Raw genomic sequence first — 21,780 nt, 5'->3', positions numbered from 1 at the left:
GAAGGTTGGGCTCTAGGACCTGTGGGCCTGGGTGCAGATCCCACTCCCACCTCTACGTAGCTCCAGCACCTTGGACAGTTACTGAACCCTTTGGGCCTCTCGATCCCCAGGTGTGTAAGCTTGAAAAGAGTCCCTCCCTTTCATCTACCTTCATTCAAGGGAGATTAAATGCATTAAGAGCAGGGAAGCTCTGTGAAGAGTGCCTAGCACACAGTGAGCACTCAGTGCCTTGATGGTGCTGTTTCACAGCCCCCCCATGGAGAAGGGAGGGAGCTGTAACACAGTGAGCAAGCCAAGGACAGGCTTCCCAAGTGGGATAGGAGAAGCAGGGCTTGGCCAAACTGCCTCCCGGGGGAGGATCTCATCCCTGTGCTTCCTACATCACTTTGGACATATCCCTGGGCCTCTTCTCCTAGGGTTACTTGCTTGTCAGTCTTCTGTCTCTCATGGAAGGAAAGGCCCGGACCCTTTAAATAAATGTCTGAATACCTTAGGGAGGGGTAAGGAGTTTTCCCCTGATCCCCCAAACTACACAGATGCCTGTCTCGCCCAGCACCTGTCCCAGGGGCATTATCCAGGAGCAGTTGTCGGGTAACAGCAGGAATGGCCCCAGCACTACCAACATGGCCAGGCCGGGTCGTGACTTTGGTTCACTGTCCTCCTCCTTCCATTAGCTGCCCTGCTTGTCAGCTCCCAGCCCTTTCCCTGTCCTGGCCATAGATGCTGCCTTGACCCTGACTGCTCTGCTTTCTGTCTGCTCCTGGAGGGTCCCGCACACTCTTTGCATGACCAGCTATTTATTCCTTCATGTCTGGAGTTACTAGACACCACTGGAACCCAATCCTGCCAAGGAAGGTTTTATTAGCAGGTGTTGTAAGGTTGGCGTCTGTGTGTCTGTTGAGGAAACTCTCTGGCACAGCAGAGAGAAGCATGAAGCCGAGAGTGAATCAGTTAAGGAACCAGGCACCCCTGGGTCAAACAAGCATCCGGATGGCCGGGCTCCTGTGGGCTGGTCTGAATTACCTGCCTGGTCTCAGCCCCTTTGGGATAGGAGGCCTGCAGCAAGACACGTGCTGGTGCAGCCTCAGGGCTCACAGGCTGGCCTTTCCTCTGCCTCCGACCCATCGTGCTGTGTTGGGCAAGTCATTTTGCCTCAGTGGACGTCTCAGCATCTATCTGTGAAATAGAAATAACAAGTGTCTCCTGGGGCTTTTAAAAGATCCAACCGAAGGAATAAAAATGAAAATGCAGTGACCTCACATGGGTCACTGTGCACGGAGTGCCCAGCCTGTTGCCAAACTGTGATCGGACCCACAGGACAGAGATATGTCTCTTGCTTGGATTCACAAAGCTAGTGAGCAGAGGAGCTAAGAGCTGGATCTTAGTAAGTCTGGCTCCACAGGTCATGCTCTTTGCCACATGCTGTGTACCAGAAGGCAACACAGCCTCAGAATATTACCATTGCCACCAGCACCCCTGTACCCTGGGGGTTCTGAGAGGCCTGGGATGGGAGGGGAGCACAAGAGAAGACAAGGATAGGACAGAGGATGAGAAGAAGAGAAAAGGATAGGGCACGTTAGATTGGGAGGAGCACAAGGCAGGTTTGGGGGGCTGGTGGTTTCCTTTTCTCTTTTATCTTAGTTCCTTCACTCTTTTATCTTAGTGGTGGTTCCGTGGGTGTCTTCATGTTGTGGTAATTCATGGGGCCGTACAGCAAGATTTGAGTACCTGTCAGTACATATGTTATCCTTCTTAAAAAGGTTAAAAAGAAAATAGGAACTTTGTAGCATATAGTTATTGAGTACAAATGTATTTTTAAAGTTCATACACTCTATTACTTATGCAGCTCTCATCTACATCTATTCAAATGACATGAAAAGTTATGTTGAAGAATCTGAAGATATTCTGGTAAATTACTCAAAAGTCTGGGCCAACATAAAGATCCCAGAACTGAAATTCTGGGGATCATTTTCTCCCCTCCTTATGGCTGACTAACTCCTGACATGGAACCTACCATTGGTCATGGGCCCTCCTTCCTTGGAACAATAGAGTAATGAGCTAGAGGGAGCTTGAATTTTTGAAGACTTTTTTTGAATGGAGCCACCGTCTGAGCCTTGAATCGCTCACCTCTGAATGTCCAGTATGTCACAGGAAAGAAAAACCCTGCGTATATTAAGTCTTGTCATTTGAGGAATTTCTGTGCCCAGAGCTGAACCCGGCTATAGCTCATCCTCTTCCCAGCCCTGCCCCATGAAAACATGGTGACTTCCCTTGTCCTCCTTGGATCTGGTGGTTAACTACGGAGCTGATGGGAGCCATGCTCTGGCAGGTCCCAAACTGAGAAGCCAACAGGTTACTGACCACCCCAAAAAATGCCATTAACTGCTTCAAGATGAGGCCCCACATGAACGCTGAATGGATAATCCCAATTGAGTGATTTTAGGGGGCTCGGAGAGTCTCTCAACTACCCCTTTCACATACAGGATGCCTGAAATTCCATCTTCATTTGCGAACTCAGGAGAGTATGCATCTCTGGGAATTCCTACTTAGATACAAATGATTCTAGGTGGGGGAACCGTATTATATTCTGTCTCACATTAGCATGAAGTCATTTATCTTAGAAGTAGAAACAGAGAATTGTAGAGACGAATGAGCCCTTGGGGGATCATTTAGCTCAGTGGTTTTCAAAATACACTTCGGCAAAGCCCTTGCATTTTTATGATGGTAACTCTCAGCTGCCGTTCAGGTCAAGACAGGCAGGAGGGGAGGCTGGATGGAGGGCATGGAGCACCATTGTGTTTCGAAGCCTGGTTTCCATGCTGGATAAAGTTTTAAAAACCACAGCTCTCTTTTATTTTATAGGTTCAAAGTCCAAGGTTGCCACTAGGTTAATGAAGCCTGAAATCAGAGGGCTAGTTAGTGGCAGAGCCAGGCCTACAATTCCGGATTCTGACTCAGGACTGTGCTCACAACTGTTTCGTACTTCCTTAGGTGAGTTGCAGATGTGTGTTAAGGAGATGGGATAGTGAGAGTCGAGATGGGTGAGTTTCCGTGGGAGGAGAACAAAGGGGGCAGATCCAAGTCTGGGCTTCAGTGGGGATGCTGCAGAGTTATGTGCAGTAGACAGTCCTGGGCACTTGGAGTAGGCAGGGCTGATGGGGACAAGGGAGGCTGCTGAGGACACCTGGCCCCCTTCACGAATCTGCTGAAACTCAACATTTGTGAAATCTTTCTCTCTTGGGCCATTGCAAATAATGTGGTTTATCTTAGAGTCATATGGCTTTACAGTTTACAAAATGCTTTTATAGCTTTATATTTAATCTTCAAAAACTCCTACTTTGAGGGATAGATATTATATTTTCCAGTGTCTATATGAGGACACCAGTGGGTTAGAGAAGGCAGGGGTCTCTCCTGAACTCCTAGGCCTGTGACCTAAAGCATGTCTCCTCTGACTCCGCACCTGTAACACCTCCCCACCCCCACACTGGCAGCTACTTTCCCCAGCCTGTCACTGTCTTTGCAGCCAAACACCAAGGCATGCAGACACAAACATAATCTGTTTCCATTCTTATAATTTAGCTGACCCGTTGCCTGGCTTCTCTCTTTTACTACAAGCTTTGTAAGTATTATCATACGTGCTACCGTCAGTGAACCAGTAACATGTGTGTGTTTGGGGAAATGGGCAGGAGACAGGGCTACCCGTGATACTCTTCATGGTTCTGAAACATTTCTGGGACATGGGAGGGGCACCTTTTCTCTCTCTCTTGTTTGTCTGTCATCAGCACTAACCAATGACAGCAGTGGTGCCCTGTCGAAAGGAAGAAAGGAAACGTAAGTGAAAAAGTGCTGCTCTCGATGATATCAGGTTGACTCTCCAACATCTGTGTTCTATCTCCATCTGTGGAAGCAGCCACGTGGTTTCTGGAATGGACCCTGGCTCCTGGGGAGCGTTCTTTGGTAGATTAAACCAACTAGGATAATACCTTCCCTTGTCAGTGACGGTTCAGGGACCCGGGGCAACCCAGTCAAGGCATGGCATCCCTGTGCTGAATATTATTGGTCCTAGGTTGGAGGAGTCTCTCTCTCTCTCTCTCTCTCTCTACACCCCCCTCTTCTGCTATCCCCCTAGTTACTAATGGCAGCTCTCATAGAACCATGAGGACAGCCACTTTTGAGAAGAAGCCTATAATTTAGATGACGCAGCAGAGGATGGGAAGAACCTGGGTTCTAGAAAGACTGATTGGCCAATCGCGGAGCCCACCCCACCTCCAGTTTTTCTGATAGGTGGGAAAGTACATTTCTCAGTGGTCTTTGTTACTTTAGTCAAAAGCTCCTAACTGACACAATGACCTTTAGGACGCAAGAATTTATGGTCTCCAGAAGTGAGATGGAGTCTCATCAAGCAGCCCATATGTGTGCTCAGGAGTCCCTGGCAACCAGGGGCATACGTCTATGAAACGAGTGGTCCAAGTTAGGGGGCACTTTCTTCATGGAAATGTCACCCCATGATCTCCAGGCTGTATTTCAGGGGTAATTGAATCTGTGCAAACATGTTGACAGTGGATAACGGATTCGCATGTTGTAATTTATCAGGCCTTTGTAGACATAATGCTCGAACACGGGGGACTGCCTTTCACAGTGATTCTCTAGTTCAGTGGGGTGGGTCTTTTGTATAGGGCTCTGCAAATCATGTGGTGTGGCCGCGGGTGGGGCAACAGACTATAACCTGTGGACCAACTCTGGTCACGCTCATGTGTTTCTGCATCATTTATCTTTCCCAGCACAACAGCAGAGCTGAGTGCAACAGAAACCGTATGGCTCACAAAGCCCTTTCAGTTTGCTGATCCCAGTACACAGCACTGTCCACTTGGCCTGTAAGCAGTGGCCATCTGGGCAAATCCACAACGTAGCCGGGCGAGGGCTGTCACACCGGTGACCACGCTTGTCAACGATGATCTGTTTTCAGGGTGTTCGGGCGGAAGACACCAATGCTGTTGCTCTTCCAATGTAAGTACTGATGTGGTTAGATGACAAGAAATTTCCTTTAGAAACGAATCCCATTCCCACTACTCCCTATTTATAATACCAGGTATGTATTCTCCTAGAAAACCCCCTCCCCATTAGGCTGCGATGTCTGAGCACATGGGTCAGGGGATGGTCACCCATAGGTCCCTTCATATAGCTCTGTGTGCATTTCTAATAGGACATCACCTCTATTACAGGCCCAGAAGATAATTCAGGTTATGTTTCTCCCCGTCAGGAACAGTAGGATATAAATTAAATTTACCAGAACCTTCTCCAAGGGCAGGGTTATCAAAGGGAGGAGGAAGAGAGGGTTTTTGCACCAGGAACCTGCAGAGTAGAAGGAACCCCAGAAAATGGCAAAAAGGGTGTCCTGGCGACATGCTCTGGGATTGTACCAGTGTGCAGTGGACTGGCCCCAACCACGCTTCACCAATGTCCATGAACACCAACTAAGAGGGCTGATGACGCCCTTCATACAGAGATAGTGATCACATACGAGGCAGTAAGCCTGTACCTCTGCTCCCTGCCTGCTCCCCTGGAAGGGGGCAGAGAATTCCTTCTCAGGTTGGCACAACAATGACAGGAGTGGTGGAGCTGCCTGCCCCTGGGGGTGTGGGGGTGAGGCCACAGCGGTGGGGGAGGCGTCTGGTGCTGTCAGCGAGAGGAGAGATAGGCTCTCATGTCTGTGCCTTTTCAGGCATCTCTCCCTCCAGCTGCTCTCTACCAATCCGGAGGCTGATTTAACCAAAATGCAAATCTAATCATGTTGTTCTGCTACTTAAAATCTTGCAATGGTATGGTGGATCATTTCCCCACTCCTGTGCTCTGGCTCCTGCCCTCTCCTCCAGCCTCATCTCTCCAGCTACCCTGAGCTGACCGGGTCACGTCGTCTCCTGCTGCTGCTGGGCTTTGTCCACAGTGCCCCTGCCCCACTCAGTGACCTGGCTAATCATCCTTCCCTGGTACAATTCAGCTCAAAGGCCACCTCCTCTCGACCCCTTCTTTGCCATTCTTTGCCCTACCTCCCAACAACCCCCCCTCCCCACCATTTGGGTTAGAGACTTACTTCTCCTACTAGAGGTTACTGTCTGCCCTCTTCACTGCCACCTAAATTCCTTTAAGGGCACAGACTATGACTTACAGATTCTCATTTCCCTGGCTCATCATGCAATACCTACCACATAGTAGACACTCCCACCACAGGCACTGAAAGCCTGGACCTTGAGAAACCAGGACAGAGGCTAAATGAACATACTTGACTGTGGCTGTGATATTAGGACCGGGAATCTCTGGTGTTCTAGAAATGGATGATCATAGTAGGACACATATTGCTTTTCTCTTTACAGGTACCCAAGGAACATTAAACATTTCCAAACCGCTGTGTTCCCAGGCATTCTTTTGAAGTCTCATCATTACACAGACCACCAGCAAAATGCATCGAGGAGCCTGCCCTGGACTGGAAGTGAGAAACCTTCTCTGAACTGAATTTGTCAGAGCTCCTCCTCAAAGGGCAGAACCTGATCCCAGGGGTTTCTAGCCCAGGGCCTGGCCTTGAAGGTGAGCAAAGAAGACACCATGTCATCTCAGTGTGTCCCCGAGTGACCTCATTATGAAGAGTGTAGCTGTTTCTGGCTACCTGTGGGAATGTGACAGCCCCCAGGGGGAAATGAGTCTTTTCTGCCCTGAGACGAAGGAGCCACTGTGGATTAATACTGAGAAGCCTGTCTCTGCCTCTGGAAGCAAACTGGGTCCTTCAGGGCAGATACAGAAGAGGAATCCCTGGGGCGGGGGGTGGGGGAGTGGTGCGAGGACAAAAGGAAGTTGTCTCTCGGGTGGGACACAGGAAGGCCACACTGTGACTTCATAGCCTCGTTCAGGATCATTTAATAAGTTATTTCGAACATGCTTGGTGCATTATAAGGGAACTGAATGAGGAGTTTAAATTCTAGTTCTATTCTATAATAGCAGCTTAGTGAAAACCAGGAGGATCCAGCGTCCACAGATGCCCGAGCAATGGTGAGCTCTGGCTCTCTAGATTCAGAGGTTATCCCTAGGCATTTCTGCTCAGTGGCTGCAAGACACCCTCAGCACAGACAGAGTGTCCCCGAACCACGAATCAGCCTCTTGGAGCCGCCTTGCGAACACAGATAGGAAGAGGCAGAACAGCCTGGACTTATCACAGACTCTGTGAACGCATGGGTGGAATGTCACTTACATAATCTGGCAGGTTGCAATTGTGCCATAATGTTACCAACCCCAGTTTTCTTAAACCAGTCGAAATCTCTGAGGTCTTTTTTTTTTTTTTTTTTTTTAAAAGGAGTCTTTCTGTTTTCTGTCGGAGACAATGCTCACAGCATGAGTAATGCCCATCAGTTATCAGCAATTTAGCAGATTGTGCCAGTGTTGACATTTCTTCTTGGCTTAATTGTGCGTGCGTGTGTGTTTTAAACAATGATGCAGCTGTCCCCGTTGCTGGCAATTAGGATATAAAAATGGTGTGCACTGAATCTGGCACAGTGATCAGCTCTCCACGGTTTACTCTTTTGTTTGCAAGGCCTTCCGAGGGTTTGCAGCAGTTCCCCAATCGGAATATGGATTTGGCTTAAAATGGAACCTAGATCCATATATTAATAGCAACAACAGGGACTGCAGACCTCCGTGTCTCGAGGTCTTTGGTCTCTGATTCCTCCGCCGATGCTTGTGTCTGTGTGTATGTTAAAGGTACCTTCCGACTTGATACGGAGATGGTGGGATTCAAGACACCGTTAGGATTAGGAAGGCCCTGTCAGCAGAGGCGTGCAGGACTATTGCTGGGTATCAGGTGACCCAAACACATCGCACACAGGAGACTACCCCAGCATTCCAGCCGTGGCCAAAGTCAGCACTGGCCCTTGCTGCAGATTCCTGCAGGCTACCTGGCCATCAGGGAGAGTCCACACCCAGTGTTACGTAATTCATTTCTCTGGACTATTTTGTCTCTTTGCTTGGTGGGTTTTTTGCTGTTAGATTAGCTGGTTAATGGTAGCGTCATCTAGGGTGGGGACCAATTCCCATCAGGTCATGGCAAGTTTGAATCAAATACCTATGAAAAGAATAACCCAGCTGTTTGGAAAACTGTTTGGCAGGAATCACTATAGCTGAGCCTTCTGTGACCCAGAGATCCCACTCCTAAATACCGCTACCCCACAGGTAAGCGCACATATATTCACCAGAGGACACACTGGAAGGTATGTGGCCGCAACTCTCTGGGGGTCTGTCAACAGTAGAGTGGATAAGTCGGTTGTGCTACAGTCCAGCCATGACATGCTATATAGACAGAAGATGGAACAAACAACGGTATCCGTCAACCTCTAACCCATAGCGTGCGAAGCATGCATTTTCTGGCTCTGGGAAACACATGACCACCAACTGAGGGGCTGAGGACAACACAAGCTTACCAGCTCACGGTGGGGCAGCTCGTAAATCTTGCTTCTCCTCAGACGGCCTCACAGGCCAGGAGCTCAGGACTGTCTTCCCAGTTCATTCACGTGGTGGCGAAATTTATGGTCTTTCTTGTGACTGGAGGACTGAGGTCCCCCATTTTCTTGCGGCCTGTGAGCCAGGAGCCGGTGTCAGCTCTCAGAGGCCGTCCAGAGCTCTTGCCGTGTGGACTCTGTCACCAGAGCCAAAAGTGAAGAGCTTCCCTCAAGTCCATCTGTATCATGCTTCAAAATCTCTTTCGTCAGGAAGAGCTTAGTCCCTTTTAAGGGCTCATGTGATCGGGCCCACTGAAAATACTCTCCCTATCTTCAAGCCAACTGATTTGGGCCTAAATTACATCCCACAATCCCTTTACAGCAACACCTAGATGGATGTTCGATTGAGTAACTGGGAGAAAGTGCGAGGACCAGAGAGGATGAGGGATCTTGGGGGCCATATTACAATGCTCCCTATCATACACAGTGACATGGAGGAATCTTCCAACCCGTGGCGAGCGAAAGAAGTCAGACATGAAAAGTATATATGAGGTATGATTCTGTTTGTATAAAATGCAAGAATGGGAAGTGCTGATCTTTGGGACTAAAAGTCAGAATAATGGTTACTCTTCAGCACAATGTAACTGGAAAGGATCAGGAGAGGGGTCTTGGAGGGGGACTGATGATGTTTTGTGTCTCGATCTGCATTCTGGTTACACGAGTATGTTCAGCTTGTGGAAACTCAGCAAGCTGTACATTTTTAGAATAATTTAGATTTCTTGTTTTAAAATAGATCCGTTTTGTTTTTCCAAGGCACTATGCGTTCAAAGACAACTATCCGGGAGGGTACTTGATGGTGGTGGGGAACCAGCGGGAAAAGAAAGGAGATGAAAGTGCCTCTCCAGCAGTGAGGGTAGCCCATGACCTCCACACGGGAGGGCCAACTAAGTGAAAAATGAGACTCTGTCAACTTGGACCACTGTGCGGGACCCACCGCATAATCTGTGTGTCCCAGTGGAAAGCAAAATGCAGGGCCTTCTAGTTCAAAATTATTAAGAGGTTAAGGACAGCAAGAGTGGAACTCTAAGCCAAGGGTGAGGTGGGGTGGGGCAGGGCACTGGCCCCACCCATAAAGCCCCCCCTGCTTCTGTGGGAGCAAATGCCACACTCCCATTCCAAACACTTCTTGCTAGGTGAGTTACTTTGGGCAACTAGACCTTTGGTCCTTTTGATTGTAAAGAGGGTTAGTTAGAGGCTAGCAGGCGCTAATTCAATTAATATGCAAAAGCAAGCACTATTTTGATGAGTAAGGCACCAAATAAATATGGGGATTATTATAATAATGGGCCATCTTAATGTTTGTGTTCTTTATTTAATTGACCTCACAGATATTTATTTGGTACATAAACTCTTGACAGCCCATGGTCCACTGCCACCTTGTGCATTAAAACCAATTCCAAGCTTATTGATGAATCCTTAATCATGAGACCTGCCATCCCGTTTCTTGCTCTTTCCAGCTCCAGAGTAAAGTACTAAAGGGTAAGGCCAGAGCACTGAAGGCCCGTCACTAAAGCCATTTTTTCTTGCTGGGACTAGAGTTTCCGTCTATTTGGGAGCTGAATCCTCACCCTGACTCCAGAACGTCCCCAGCAGCTGTAGGGCCCTTGGAAGGGGCGCCCTGAAATCATCCAGGAGGGCTCAGGGGTGAATGCTGTGGGCACGTGACTCTCCAGGACGTGGGAGACTGTGGAGTCAGGGTGACAGGGCTGGCACTTGGCTTGCAGGGCGGGGGTAGGGGGGTGAGGGGGATTAGGAGAAGGGGAGCACACCTAGTGGCTTGGATTTCTGAAGAGGCAGGACTTTGGCGTTGCCTTTCTGTGCCCTCTGAAGCACCAGCCTTTCCAGACTTGCTGATTTACTCAAGCTTTGGGGGACCCTGGTACCCTAAGGCGGCCGGCTGCCTGACCTAAGATTTATGAGCGGCTCCGAGGATGAGACAAGGTCCCAGTGTCTCGGTGACAACCAGGTCTTTGAGGAATAGCCGCGGGCCACAGCTGGGGAGAGGAAGGAGGCCTGTGGCTGGGGTGTAGAGCCTCTGAATTTTCTCCCTGCAGGAGTTGGGTGCCCGGAGCGCAGGCGGGCAGCCCCGCAGGCCATCAGCATGCAGGAGCCGCACGCGCCTGTCCTTGAAGGGTTGCCCGCTGACCTTGCTCCGCTTTCTCCGGAGAAATCTCCCGAGCGCGAGGACGTGGCCACCGCGGTGACTCAGTACCCTGCGCGCCGCAAGCAAACGCTCCCTTCCAGCATGCCCAGCTTCTCTGCCGCGCCTTCCCCTTCCTGCCCCCTTTTTTAATTCCACGATTCAAACCTGGCGTTTTCCGCTCCACCCCTCCCCCTCTCCACCGCCCGCCAGTCATTCGCCAGCCTGTCCGGGTGTTTGGTCCCCCCACCTCCCGTCTGCAGAATTGAAGGCACCTTCGCGCTGCCTCGCTGCGGGCGCTGGGATCGGACGTGGCCGGCCCGGACAGGGCAGGGCGCGGGGCGACTGCGATCCGGAGCCTGACCGGAGGGGGCGGTGCGCCGCGCTCTCGGGTGCACCAGCGGACGGCATCAGGGCCCCGCTCCCCATTGGTCGTCACCTCGGCGGGGAGGGGCCGCCCCGGGCCCGGGGCACCTGGAGTCGCCTCTCCGCAGGGAAATTGGCGGGTGCCGGGCACGGGCGCCCAGAGGTAGAGGCGTCCGGAGGGAAGGCCCCGGGCCGCGGCCGAGCTCCCTACGATCAGCTCTGCCCTGCCCGCCGCCCCGGCGCCAGCCACGCTCGGATGCCCCCTGCGCCCTCCCCGCCAGGCGGAAACTTTGCCCTGCCAAGTACCCCGCCCGGCTAACAGCGCCGAGAGGCACCTGGTCGATCGCGCGCCCCGCCGGGGGCCCCGAAACCCCGTGCGTGATTGCGGGGGCCCCCCGGCGTCCGGCGCCCGCCGCGCCCCGCCGTGCGCGAGCGGCCGCCAGGATGCGCTACGCGGACCCCTCGGCGAACCGGGATTTGTTGGGGAACCGAACTTTGCTCTTCATCTTCATCTGCGCCTTCGCTTTGGTGACCTTGCTGCAACAGATCTTGTACGGCAGAAACTACATCAAGAGGTAAGAAAGTCCGAGCGCGGGTGAGGGTGCAGGGAGCTCGCGGGCCAGTCCCCAGGTGGCGGCAGCAGCGTCGGCCCGGGCGTCCCCAGAGTCAGGCGCCCGGGTTGGGCACCTGGCCGCGAGCACGGCCGCGTTGGGTTTGGGTCCTGGCGCTCCGAAACGCATCTCTCCTCCCAGCGGCATGAGAGCTCCTGCCCTGCGTGGGCCGGAGGGGCCCAACAACTTTGTTCTCTTGTGAAAATGGGGGACAGGTTGGAATTCCGAGTGGCCACGCCGATGAAGAATCCATCCGAATGCCCCGAGGGGCCACAGGAGTCAGATCGGTGTCCCCCCAAATCTACGGCGCCATGGCCGTTTGGTTGGAGGGGAGGCTCCCTGGTGTGGAGGGCTCAAAACCGAGCAGGATTACCCCGAGTCCTGAACTTCTGTGGGGGCTCCTGTGGGGAAAGCGGCAGGTTAGGTGGGGAGTGATAATGGGCTGGGACCGTGGCTGGAATCGTCAGTTTTCATAAACCGGTAACCAGTGTGCGTGTGAAACACAACCTGATTCCTCCTGTAGCAGATGGTTCTTTCTCATCCTTACACAGAAGGTCAGAGCGGCAGACGAAGTTAACTCTCCCCTCGTTGGGCTCTCTTCCCAGCCCACCCCATCCACCCGCCGACTCTGTTAAGAGAAAGAGCAGTAGGAGGATGTGTCACAGCCTGGGTCCCTGCGTGTGTGAAAATGCCAGCCAGTTCCTTCTGCTGGCCAGGAGAAATGCTTCGGGGTACTCTGCCTAGCTCCAGAGCTTGGGGATAGCGCTGACCCTAGGATGCTCCCACATCGGATCCCCTTTTGGAAGAGCCTAGCTCTCCTTTCGCCTGGAGGTTTGTTCTTTGCTGCTGTTAGGCTACTCGCTTCCCTGTCCCTGTCCCTGTCCCCGTGCTGGGGAGTATGAGGCTCCTTGCCTGGGACATTGGCACTTAACCAGCCATGCACACACACCCCCCCACCTCCCCAGACAGCATTCTTCCCCCATGGAAGGCAGCCGATGAGCTCTGCATGGTGCTGCTGGTTTTAAAGGACATTTTCAGAGTTCCCTGGCTGGCTTGGGTCTGCCTCCCCTTCTGGCTCCTACTGCCCCTCCAAGATAAGCCCATGCAAGGACTGGCGGGCCCCAGATGGCCTGCTTCTGCCCCGTTGGCCTCCACCTGCTGCACTTGTTTCCTCCTCAGCAGGCCCACTCTGGGTTCCTGGGCCCCGTTGGCACTTACTCAGTACTGCTGGGCCTGCTGGGACCCATGCTGCCTGGGTCAACAGTGAGAAAACATCCGTGTTCATGGTCAGCGCCAGCTCAACTCCTAACTGCTTGCTCTGCCACACCCTCCCTGGTCTTGGGTGGCCGTGCGAGCCACCGAGAGTTCAGCAGGCGTGGTTGCCTCCCATCCCTCCCTCACACCGAGATCCTGACTCCCTGAATCTCAGATGCCACCTCTGGGGCTCACTCCAGGGGCATGGGCTCAGTCTGGTCAAGCAAGCCAAACCGGCCTGTGCTGGACGCGGGAAGGACGCTCTGGGGGTCTGTGGAGAAGCGGATGCTGTGATCCTGGTGTTCAGGAGGCCTGAGGTCTCTTTGGGGAAACAAATGGCCACAGATGAGCTAGTTCAGTCGTGAGTGTTAACCTCTCTGAGGAAGGACGTATGAATGGGCTGGAGTAATTAGGGAAGACTGCCTAGAGGAGGTAGAACCTGAATGGGTCCATGTAGGAAGGGTGAAATTTAGGTGTGTGTCTGGGTGGGGGGTGGTGATGACATGCACAGCCAGAGCTAAAGAGCATGTAAGCAAATGTGCAGAGATGGAGCACCGCCTCCCTTCGGCTCTCCCATGCCCGGACCACCCACTCAATTGTAATGAGCCAACTGGGTGTGATTATTGGTCTGTGTCCGGTCTAGGAACACTTTCCACTTGAGTGTTCCCCAAACAGGTCTTGGGACAGCCTCATGAGAATCCCCTGCAGGGGCCGCTGATACGTAGGCTTGAGCTCAGGATTGGACTCTCTGGGGGTGGGTCCAGTTCATGCTTGTTACCAGGTCCCCACAGGGCTCCTAGCAAGCTCCCCCTGCTGCTCTAGACCCACAGTTCTCAAGGGAGAGCAGCATTACCCCAGGCAGTACCTGGAAACATTTTTGGTTCTCACACTGGGAAAGGAGAGAGCTGCTGGTGTCTTGCAGGGAGAGGCCAGGGCTGCTGTTAAGGATCCTACAACTGTATCATCTCCTTCCCCCAGGAAAGCATTGCCCAGCCCCAAATAGCAATAGGGCTGACATGGAGAAACCCCTGCTCTGGACCGAAACCTCCATGAGACAGGGTCCTCCACACTTGGGTCCCACCTGCACGCTGAGCACCAAACATGGTGCCGGGTACATAGTAAACTCTCAATAAATACAGGATAATGAAGAAATGATTGAAAGTTGGGTGTGTGTGTGCGCACATGTGCACATGGGGTGTGTGTGTGTGTGTGTGTGTGTGTGTGTGTGTGCGCGCACATGCACCTGTTTGCCCACGTGCACCCCTGGTAATTGGAAGACACGGTGAAGAAACGGATCCAACTGGTAAAAGGGAGAATGTGGAGAACGGGGACAGATATAATGTTGGGTGAGTAGCTTCGGTGAGGTGCTTTGTGGATGGGGAAGGACAGATTGAACCCGGTTCCTTCACTCACAGGGAGCCGCATGTGGTCTTTGAGTAGGGTAATGATGGGATAAAAGCCTTTGGGGAGGAAGGCTATTCAGGCTCTGTAAGGAGAGGTTAGTGATGGGGAAAGCCTGGGAGGCTCTTGTGACAGCCTGGTCCAAAGTGAGGAGACTGGTGCGGAAGGCAGATCTACTTTAGACCTTGGGGATTCCTGAAGGCTGCCATTTTTCGCTTCTGTGCCGAGCTGGGGTAGTTGATGATGTATTCAGCAAAGCCTCCATTGTTTGCCACCTCTCAGAGAGCTCAGGAGCACAGAGATGACAGGCTATTTCAGGGAGAATTCGGTCCAGACTTCACCAGAAGGGAGTGGGGCATGTGAGTCGGTATGTGTTCTTCCCTTGGACCCCTGGTCTCTGTCTGTGCTGTGTGGTCGCCACTTCTAGGGACAAAACTGTGAAGTTTCCCGTTGATGTTCTTGGCTTCCTCCTATCCGTACTTGATTGAGCACATACTTAATGAAGATTTGCTCTATGCTGAATACCACGCTAAGTGCTGAGGACAGTGGTGTGGCAGGCCGACACAGTCCAGGGTCTCCGGGGAGCTTGCGGTCTGCTAGGAAGACGGAAAGGCACGTAATACAAACATAAGCCAAATTGGAGGTGTGAGCAAGGGCTTCCAGAAATCCGGAGGGACCCAGAGTGGATCAGAATGGCTTCAAGGTGCATGGAGGCATTTGAAATGGGTCCTAAAGAAAGGAAAATGACCCGTAGGCGTGGTGGAAGGGGAAGGAAGGAGGATGAGAGCCAGCTTGAATGAGGATAGCCAAGTGCCAGGGAGAGCTAAGTAATTCACCATAACTCAGATGTCACAGCTGTGTACCTGGAGCAAGGTGAGACAGGCAGGGTCTGATTATGGAGAATCAAGGAGATGTGTGTGAAGAAGCATGTCTGGAGGAAAGAGGTAACAAATTTGAGTCTGGATCTGTTAGGAAACTCACTGCAAGGAGCTGACAGGGAGCTATCCAGCAGCTCCTTGGAAATGAGCTCCGGAACTGTGGGCGGAGAAGAGCCAGGCTAGCAATGGAGATTACTTAGTCACCACCAAAATCAGTGTTTTCCCAACTTTTATAATTGTTAGCCACCGTAAGAACTATGTTACACCCGGGGATCTAGAACACACTCACATACACATCCATTTGAAACAGCCGTTCTGTGAAACAATATTTGATCTTCTTATAAGAAACGTGCTTTAATGTTTTCTATTCCACTGCATTTGAAAAATAAATCTGGCCTTTAAAAGGAAGGGAAATCTGATACATAACGTGGATGAATCTTTTTTTTTTTCCCAACATGGATGAATCTTGAAGATGTTATGCTAAAATAAACCCGGCACAAAATGACAGACATTGTATGGTTCTACTTATACGAAGCACCTAGATTAGTCAATTCATAGGGACAGAAAGTAGAATGGTGGTTGTAGGGGCTGGAGGTGGGGTGGGAGTTAGTGTTTAGTGGGTACAGGGTTTCAGTTTGGGAAGATGAAAAAGTTTTGGAGATGGATGGTGGTGATGGCTGCATAACAGATTGGCTACACTTAATGCCACTGAACTGTAGACTTAAAAATAGTGAAAGTGGTAAATTTCTGTTATGTCTATTTCACTGCAATACAAAAGTTTAAAAAAATTCTAGGGGTAAACCACCAAGTTGATTTTATAACTTGTTGGTTTGAAACCCTTTGTTAGAAAAGCACTGGTTCCACGATGAGGTTGGATGGGATCACCCAGGAGACAGCAGAGTGAGGGATGATGAGGGTCAGGGCACAGTGGAGAGCCTTAAGGAATCCCCGCATCTAAGGGTCCAGAGAGGAGAGCTGTCTCTGGAAATTGAGGCTGCAGAGAGGTAGAGGGGAACAGCTGTTGAGGAAACCAAGGGATGATGGTGCCAGGCAGAGGGTGGTCCCCTGTGACACACATTGCAGAGGGATCAGGTAGGATAAAACCTATCCAGATTTGGCTGTGTGGGTAAGGACAGGTCTGGGGGAGTGATGGGTCAAAAGGATTTTCTAGAATCAGGGCCATGGAAATGGTACCCTCTTCCTTTAAGCCCTCCACTGCTCCCAAGCTCCTTTGTGAGTGCTAAAATCTTCACATAAACTTTTGTCCCTAGAGTGCTGAGGACTAAAAGTACTTACACTTTAACAGAGGGGCAGGGAAAGGGCAGTAGTTTTTTTTCTTCTGTTTTGTGGTTGTTTCTCCTTTAGTTAGAAATAAAAGTCCTTGTAGATTTTATTTTATTTTATTTTTTTACAATCTGGTGTCAACCTGCCTTTTAAACTTAATCTCAGAGGAAGACCGGATGGGCTTGGGCCTCGCACGTCCTCTTTTTATGTCTTTCAGTGAAATTTTATAATTCTTCATAAAGAATTTGAACATTGCTAGGCTTATTTCAGGCTACATAGCTTTAACTGCTATTGTCAAAATTTATTTTTAAAAATTGTATTTTTGAAACATTTATATATAGTATATATACAAAAACATATACTAAAGTGTGTGTGCATGTGTGTGTGTGTATATATATATGACATACAGAATTTGTATAGCACTTGTAGCTAGTATATAGAAATAAATTTGATTTTCTTATGTTTTGATCTTATAAACAGCAACCTGGATAATGTATACATAATGACAATAATTTATCTGGAGAGTCTTCTGGGATTTCTGCATAGACTTTTTTTCCTTATATTGCAACCCTGTACCTTAATTATTTTTCTTGTCTTACTGAGCTGGTGAGGACCTTTGATATAAGGTTCAGTAAAAATGTCATAATGAATATCCTGGCCTTAATTCTGATTTTTTTTTCTTTTTTAACTTTCTTTTTTTTTTTTTAAGATTTTATTTATTTATTTGGCACAGAGAGAGAGATCATAAGTAGGCAGAGAGGCAGGCAGAGAGAGAGAGAGAGAGAGAGAGAGGGAAGCAGGCTCTCTGCTCAGCAGAGCAGATGCGGGGCTCGGTCCCAGGACCCTGAGACCATGACCTGAGCTGGAGGCAGAGGCTTTAACCCACCGAGCCACCCAGGTGCCCCTTTAACTTTCTTTTTAAATAGATTTCTCCAAATATAATTTGCCTATTTGAAGTGTACAATTAAATGATTTTTGGTATAGTCACATCACTGTGTACCCATCACCACAGTCAATTTTAGAACATTTTCATTACCCCAAAAAGAAACTAGACTTCTTAACCATCATCCCCCAGTACTCCCACTTCTAGCTGTAGGGATGTACAAACACTAATGCATCTTCTGTCTCTATAGCTTCGCTGTTCTGGACATTTTCTACAAATGGAATCATATGATATGTGGTCCAATATGACTGTCATCTTTCTTTAAGCATAAGATTTCCAAGGCTCATCCATGTTATGGCATGTGTCAGTACTAACCTTCTTTTTTCCTTTTTTAATATTTATTTATTTATTTATTTGAGATAAAGAGAGAGCACATGAACATGGGCGAGGGGAGGGGCAGAGACTCTCCAGCAGACTCTATGCTAAGACTCTCTGCAAGCCCCCCGACGTGGGGCTTGATCTCAAGACCCTGAGGTCATGACCCGAGCTGAAATGAAGAGTTGGCTACTTAATGGACTAAGCCACCCAGGTGCCCAATACTTCATTTCTTTTTGTTGATGAATAATATTCCATTTATAAATATACCATATTTTGTCGGTCTGTTCTTCAGTGATGGAAATTGGGTTTTTGTTTTCACTGTTAGGAATAATGCTGTGATGAGCATTTGTGTCCAGGTTTCTGTATGGACATGCATTTTCCTTTTTCTTCGGTACACACCTACAAGTAGAATTGTTCTGTCATATGATAACTCTGTGTTTTACCATCTGATTGCCACACACTTTTGCAGTTGCCACACTCCTTTCCAAAGTGGTTTTGCCATTTTATACTCCCTCCAAGAGGTGCATGAATTTTCCAGTTTTTCCCTATTTTTAAAAACACTCATTGTTATCTTTTTGGTCATAGCCATCTTTGTGGTTTTGAAGTGGTATTCCGTTGTGGGTTTGATTTTGTATTTCTCTGATGACTAATGATGTAGAACATACTTTCATGTGCTTATGGGCCATTTGTATGTTTTCTTTGGAGACATGTCTATTCACATCCTTTGCCCATTTTTAAATTGGATGATTTGTCTTCCTCTGATTGAGTTGTGAGAGTTCTTTATAGCTTCTAATATAAGTCCCTTATGAGAATAAGATTTGCAAAACATTTCTCTTATTCTAGGGGTTGTCTTTTTACTTTTTTGATGATATCCTTTGAAAATTTTTAATTTTGATGGATTCTAATTCATGTATATGTATGTCTGTATATATATATAGTTGTTGCTGCTGTTGGTTGCTTGTGCTTTAAGTGTTGTTTCCATTAAATCACAGCCTATGTACATTGCCCAGTGTCACAAAGATTTATCCCTGTGTTTTCTTCTAAGAGTTTTAAATTTTTTTTATTTTTATTTTTTTTAACATTTTAAAAAAAGATTTATTTACTTATTTGACAGACAGAGATCACAAGTAGACAGAGAAGAAGGCAGAGAGAGAGGGGAAAGCAAGCTCCCTGCTGAGCAGAGAGCCCGATGCGGGGCTCGGTCCCAGGACCCCGGGATCATGACCCGAGCCGAAGGCAGAGGCCTAACCCACTGAGCCACCCAGGTGCCCCTTTTTTATTAACATATAATGTATTATTAGCCCCAGGGGTACAGGTCTGTGAATCGCCAGGTTTACACACTTCACAGCACTCACCATAGCACATACCCTCCCCATTGTCCGTAACCCAGCCACCCTCTTCTAAGAGTTTTATAACTTCAGCTCTTATGTTGATGTCTTTGCTCCATTTTGAGTTATTTTTTGTATAGTGTATGATTAAACCTGATTTTAAGGAGAATTATGGTACAAGTGTCTCCATTGAATATATCTGCTTAAAATTTTCTTTTGTTTTTGTTTATGTTTTGTAGATAACCTCTAAGATATTAAGACTCCCTTCTGGAGTATGCGAACAAGTTTTGTTTACTTGTGTCACCGTATTTGGATATTCATTTTATCAGATGCTTTTTCTACCTCTATCGGATGATATGTAGTTTTTTGCCTGTAATTTTTGATGTGATAAATTACATTAATAGATGTTCAACTTATAATTTGGGGGCTAAATCTAGCTTGTTCATGGTGTATTTTTTATTTTCTATGATGTGAGATTTTGTTGGCCAGTATTTTATGTAAGATATTATATCTCATTTTACTGAATAATATCAGCATCTCATCTTCTTATAGAATGCAGTCTCTAGTCTTAAAACCAGTCTTGTAAAAGGAGTTGGGAATATTCCCTCTTCATTCTGTGGGATGATTTATACAGGTCTGAGATCATCTATTCTTTGAAAGTTTGGTAGAACTCGCCTGTACAGCTATCCACACCTAATGTTTTCCTAATGGGAAGACTGTAAGTTACTAATTCCATCTCCTTAATGGTTAAGGATGATTTCTCCAACCACACAGGAGCCGAGGCTGGGTCTATTTCATCCTGCCTTTTGTAGAGCAGGCTCTCCTCTATGCTACCTTCCCTCCAGCCTTGCTCTCTCCTGTGCTCAGAGGGTGCCAATCTGGGCTGCCTGCATGTGGCTGGTGCAGGCCTGAGACCTGAGGATATGAAACTGGGTCAAGGAAAAGCACAACCTGACTCCATGCTTTATCTGAGGTTGTGTGCGAAGGCTCTCCTTGCAGAACCAACCCTCCTGTTCGACTGCCCTGAGAAACAGGCACAGCACAGGAGATGGGACAGCAGGGGTGGGAAGGTCTATCCACCTTCCCCTTCTGAAGGGGACGAGTGCCTTGCGGGGACCTGGTGGGAATGGATGGTCCCCCAGAGAAGAGAAGGGATGCTGAGCTGACTGGCACCGGGGTGTTGTGCTGGGCCGGCGGGATGACCTTCTTGTTTTGCTGATCAGAGCAAGCTTGTCTTGAGAATCTGATGCAGGGCTGGGATTAGGGTGAGGGAAGCCTGGCACCCAGGGGACAGGACTCAAGGAGGCCTCCCTCTCACGGGTGTGCCCTGCACCTGTGTGAGTCTGAAGGGTAGGGGCCACCTTTGGTTTTGGCCCCTGGGAGCCTGTTTGCCTCAGTCCAGACCCGACCCTGACCTGCTGTGTACCCAGGCTGCACTCAGTCATCTGTCAGCTGTCTCTCCCTCTCCCAGATGGCCCCTAGTGACGCAGCGCTGTTCCCTCACTCTTCTCCCCACCCCCCTTTCGGTTCCATTCTTTTCTTTTTGGCATCCCTACTTATCAGGTAAATTGTACCTCTTAAAGGACTGAGCATCTCTTCTGTGACTTATCCAGGCCCACTCACGTCTCCTCTAATACCCTCTCATCCAGAACTTCTCAAGTTTGGGCCTTAACCCTACGTGTAGGGGCCCCTGCCCCTCCGTACCACACACCTGAAGGATGCATCAGGTAATGATACAGATTATTAACATTCCTTAAGTGTTCATGAGCCAGCCTCCGACCTAAGGAAATAATCCTAAGTGAGGATTGTTTCATGTAATCCTTACAGGAGTCCTGTTAAACAGATACAATCATCCTCCTCTAAAACTCACTCAGAGAGGCGAGTAACTTGTATAAGGTCACGTAGCCTGCGAGACCCTTAAAAGAGATGTTTTATCCATCTCTGCATTCCCAGGACCTAGCACAGTGCCTGACATTAATTGCTGGACAAATGGATGCACAAAGGGAACCGCTCGTAGCGCCTGGGCGATGCAGGCAGCTCGGTGTCCAGCTCGTGATTTCCGCTCAGGTCATGACCTTAGGGTCGTGAGATGGAGCCCCACTTCGGGCTCCGTGAGTCTGCTTGTCCCTCTCCCTCTGCTACCCACTCCAGCTCTCTCTAAATGAATGAATGAATGAATAAATAAATACCTTTTTTTTTTGAAGGAACCCCTAAACTTCTCCTAATAATTGTCAAACATCAATTAAATGTGCACTCAGCTTCGTACTGGGGGGATAAAGGGATGTGATAAGGAATTATTAGATGCGATACATGTTCTTAAGGAACATAGAGCACACATAAAGAGACAAACCTGAAAAATATGTAAAACTGTACAAATGAACTTGCAGTTGTGTGGCATAGGCAATAAAGCTTGTAGGATTCAAAGGAGACAGCAGTTGACTGGTGAGTAGCCTGGCAGGACCTGATGTGGGCTTTGGGGAGCTAGTGTATTTCAGGGGGTGATTCTGGGGGACAGGCTGGGGTGTTACGACTGCAGGTGCAGGGATGGAAGTCACAGATGGCTTTTGAACTTCCTTTTATTCCCTGGTGCTCTGTGAGGCGGATGGCCCTCTCTGGTCCCAGTTTAGTATTCTGTAATGTGAGAGGGTGAGTGGGAGGTTAGTTGTTTTTCCCAGCTCTGATGAGGGGGGCTGGCCCTTCAGCATAAAGCCTTGGGC

At 49.1% G+C, this 21,780-nt stretch overlaps 1 protein-coding gene across 3 annotated transcripts in view; it reads left to right on the top strand.

Moving 5' to 3' along the window:
• The first annotated feature begins 11,490 nt into the window (after positions 1 to 11,490).
• Positions 11,491 to 21,780, top strand: part of LOC111142642 (ST8 alpha-N-acetyl-neuraminide alpha-2,8-sialyltransferase 5) — a 50,497-nt gene continuing 40,207 nt past the window's right edge. For all 3 annotated transcript variants that reach the window (XM_022495957.1, XM_022495956.1, XM_022495955.1), the window contains exon 1: positions 11,491 to 11,621. In XM_022495957.1, coding sequence (XP_022351665.1) covers positions 11,491 to 11,621 — 131 coding nt within the window. The remainder of the gene's footprint in view (positions 11,622 to 21,780) is intronic.

This window comes from Enhydra lutris, unplaced genomic scaffold (assembly GCF_002288905.1).
Source record: "Enhydra lutris kenyoni isolate GAN:26980312 unplaced genomic scaffold, ASM228890v2 scaffoldscaffold8, whole genome shotgun sequence".
Classification (NCBI taxonomy): domain Eukaryota; kingdom Metazoa; phylum Chordata; class Mammalia; order Carnivora; family Mustelidae; genus Enhydra; species Enhydra lutris.
Note: the sequence above shows the minus strand (reverse complement) of the source record. Positions and strands in the feature narration are given on the sequence as shown.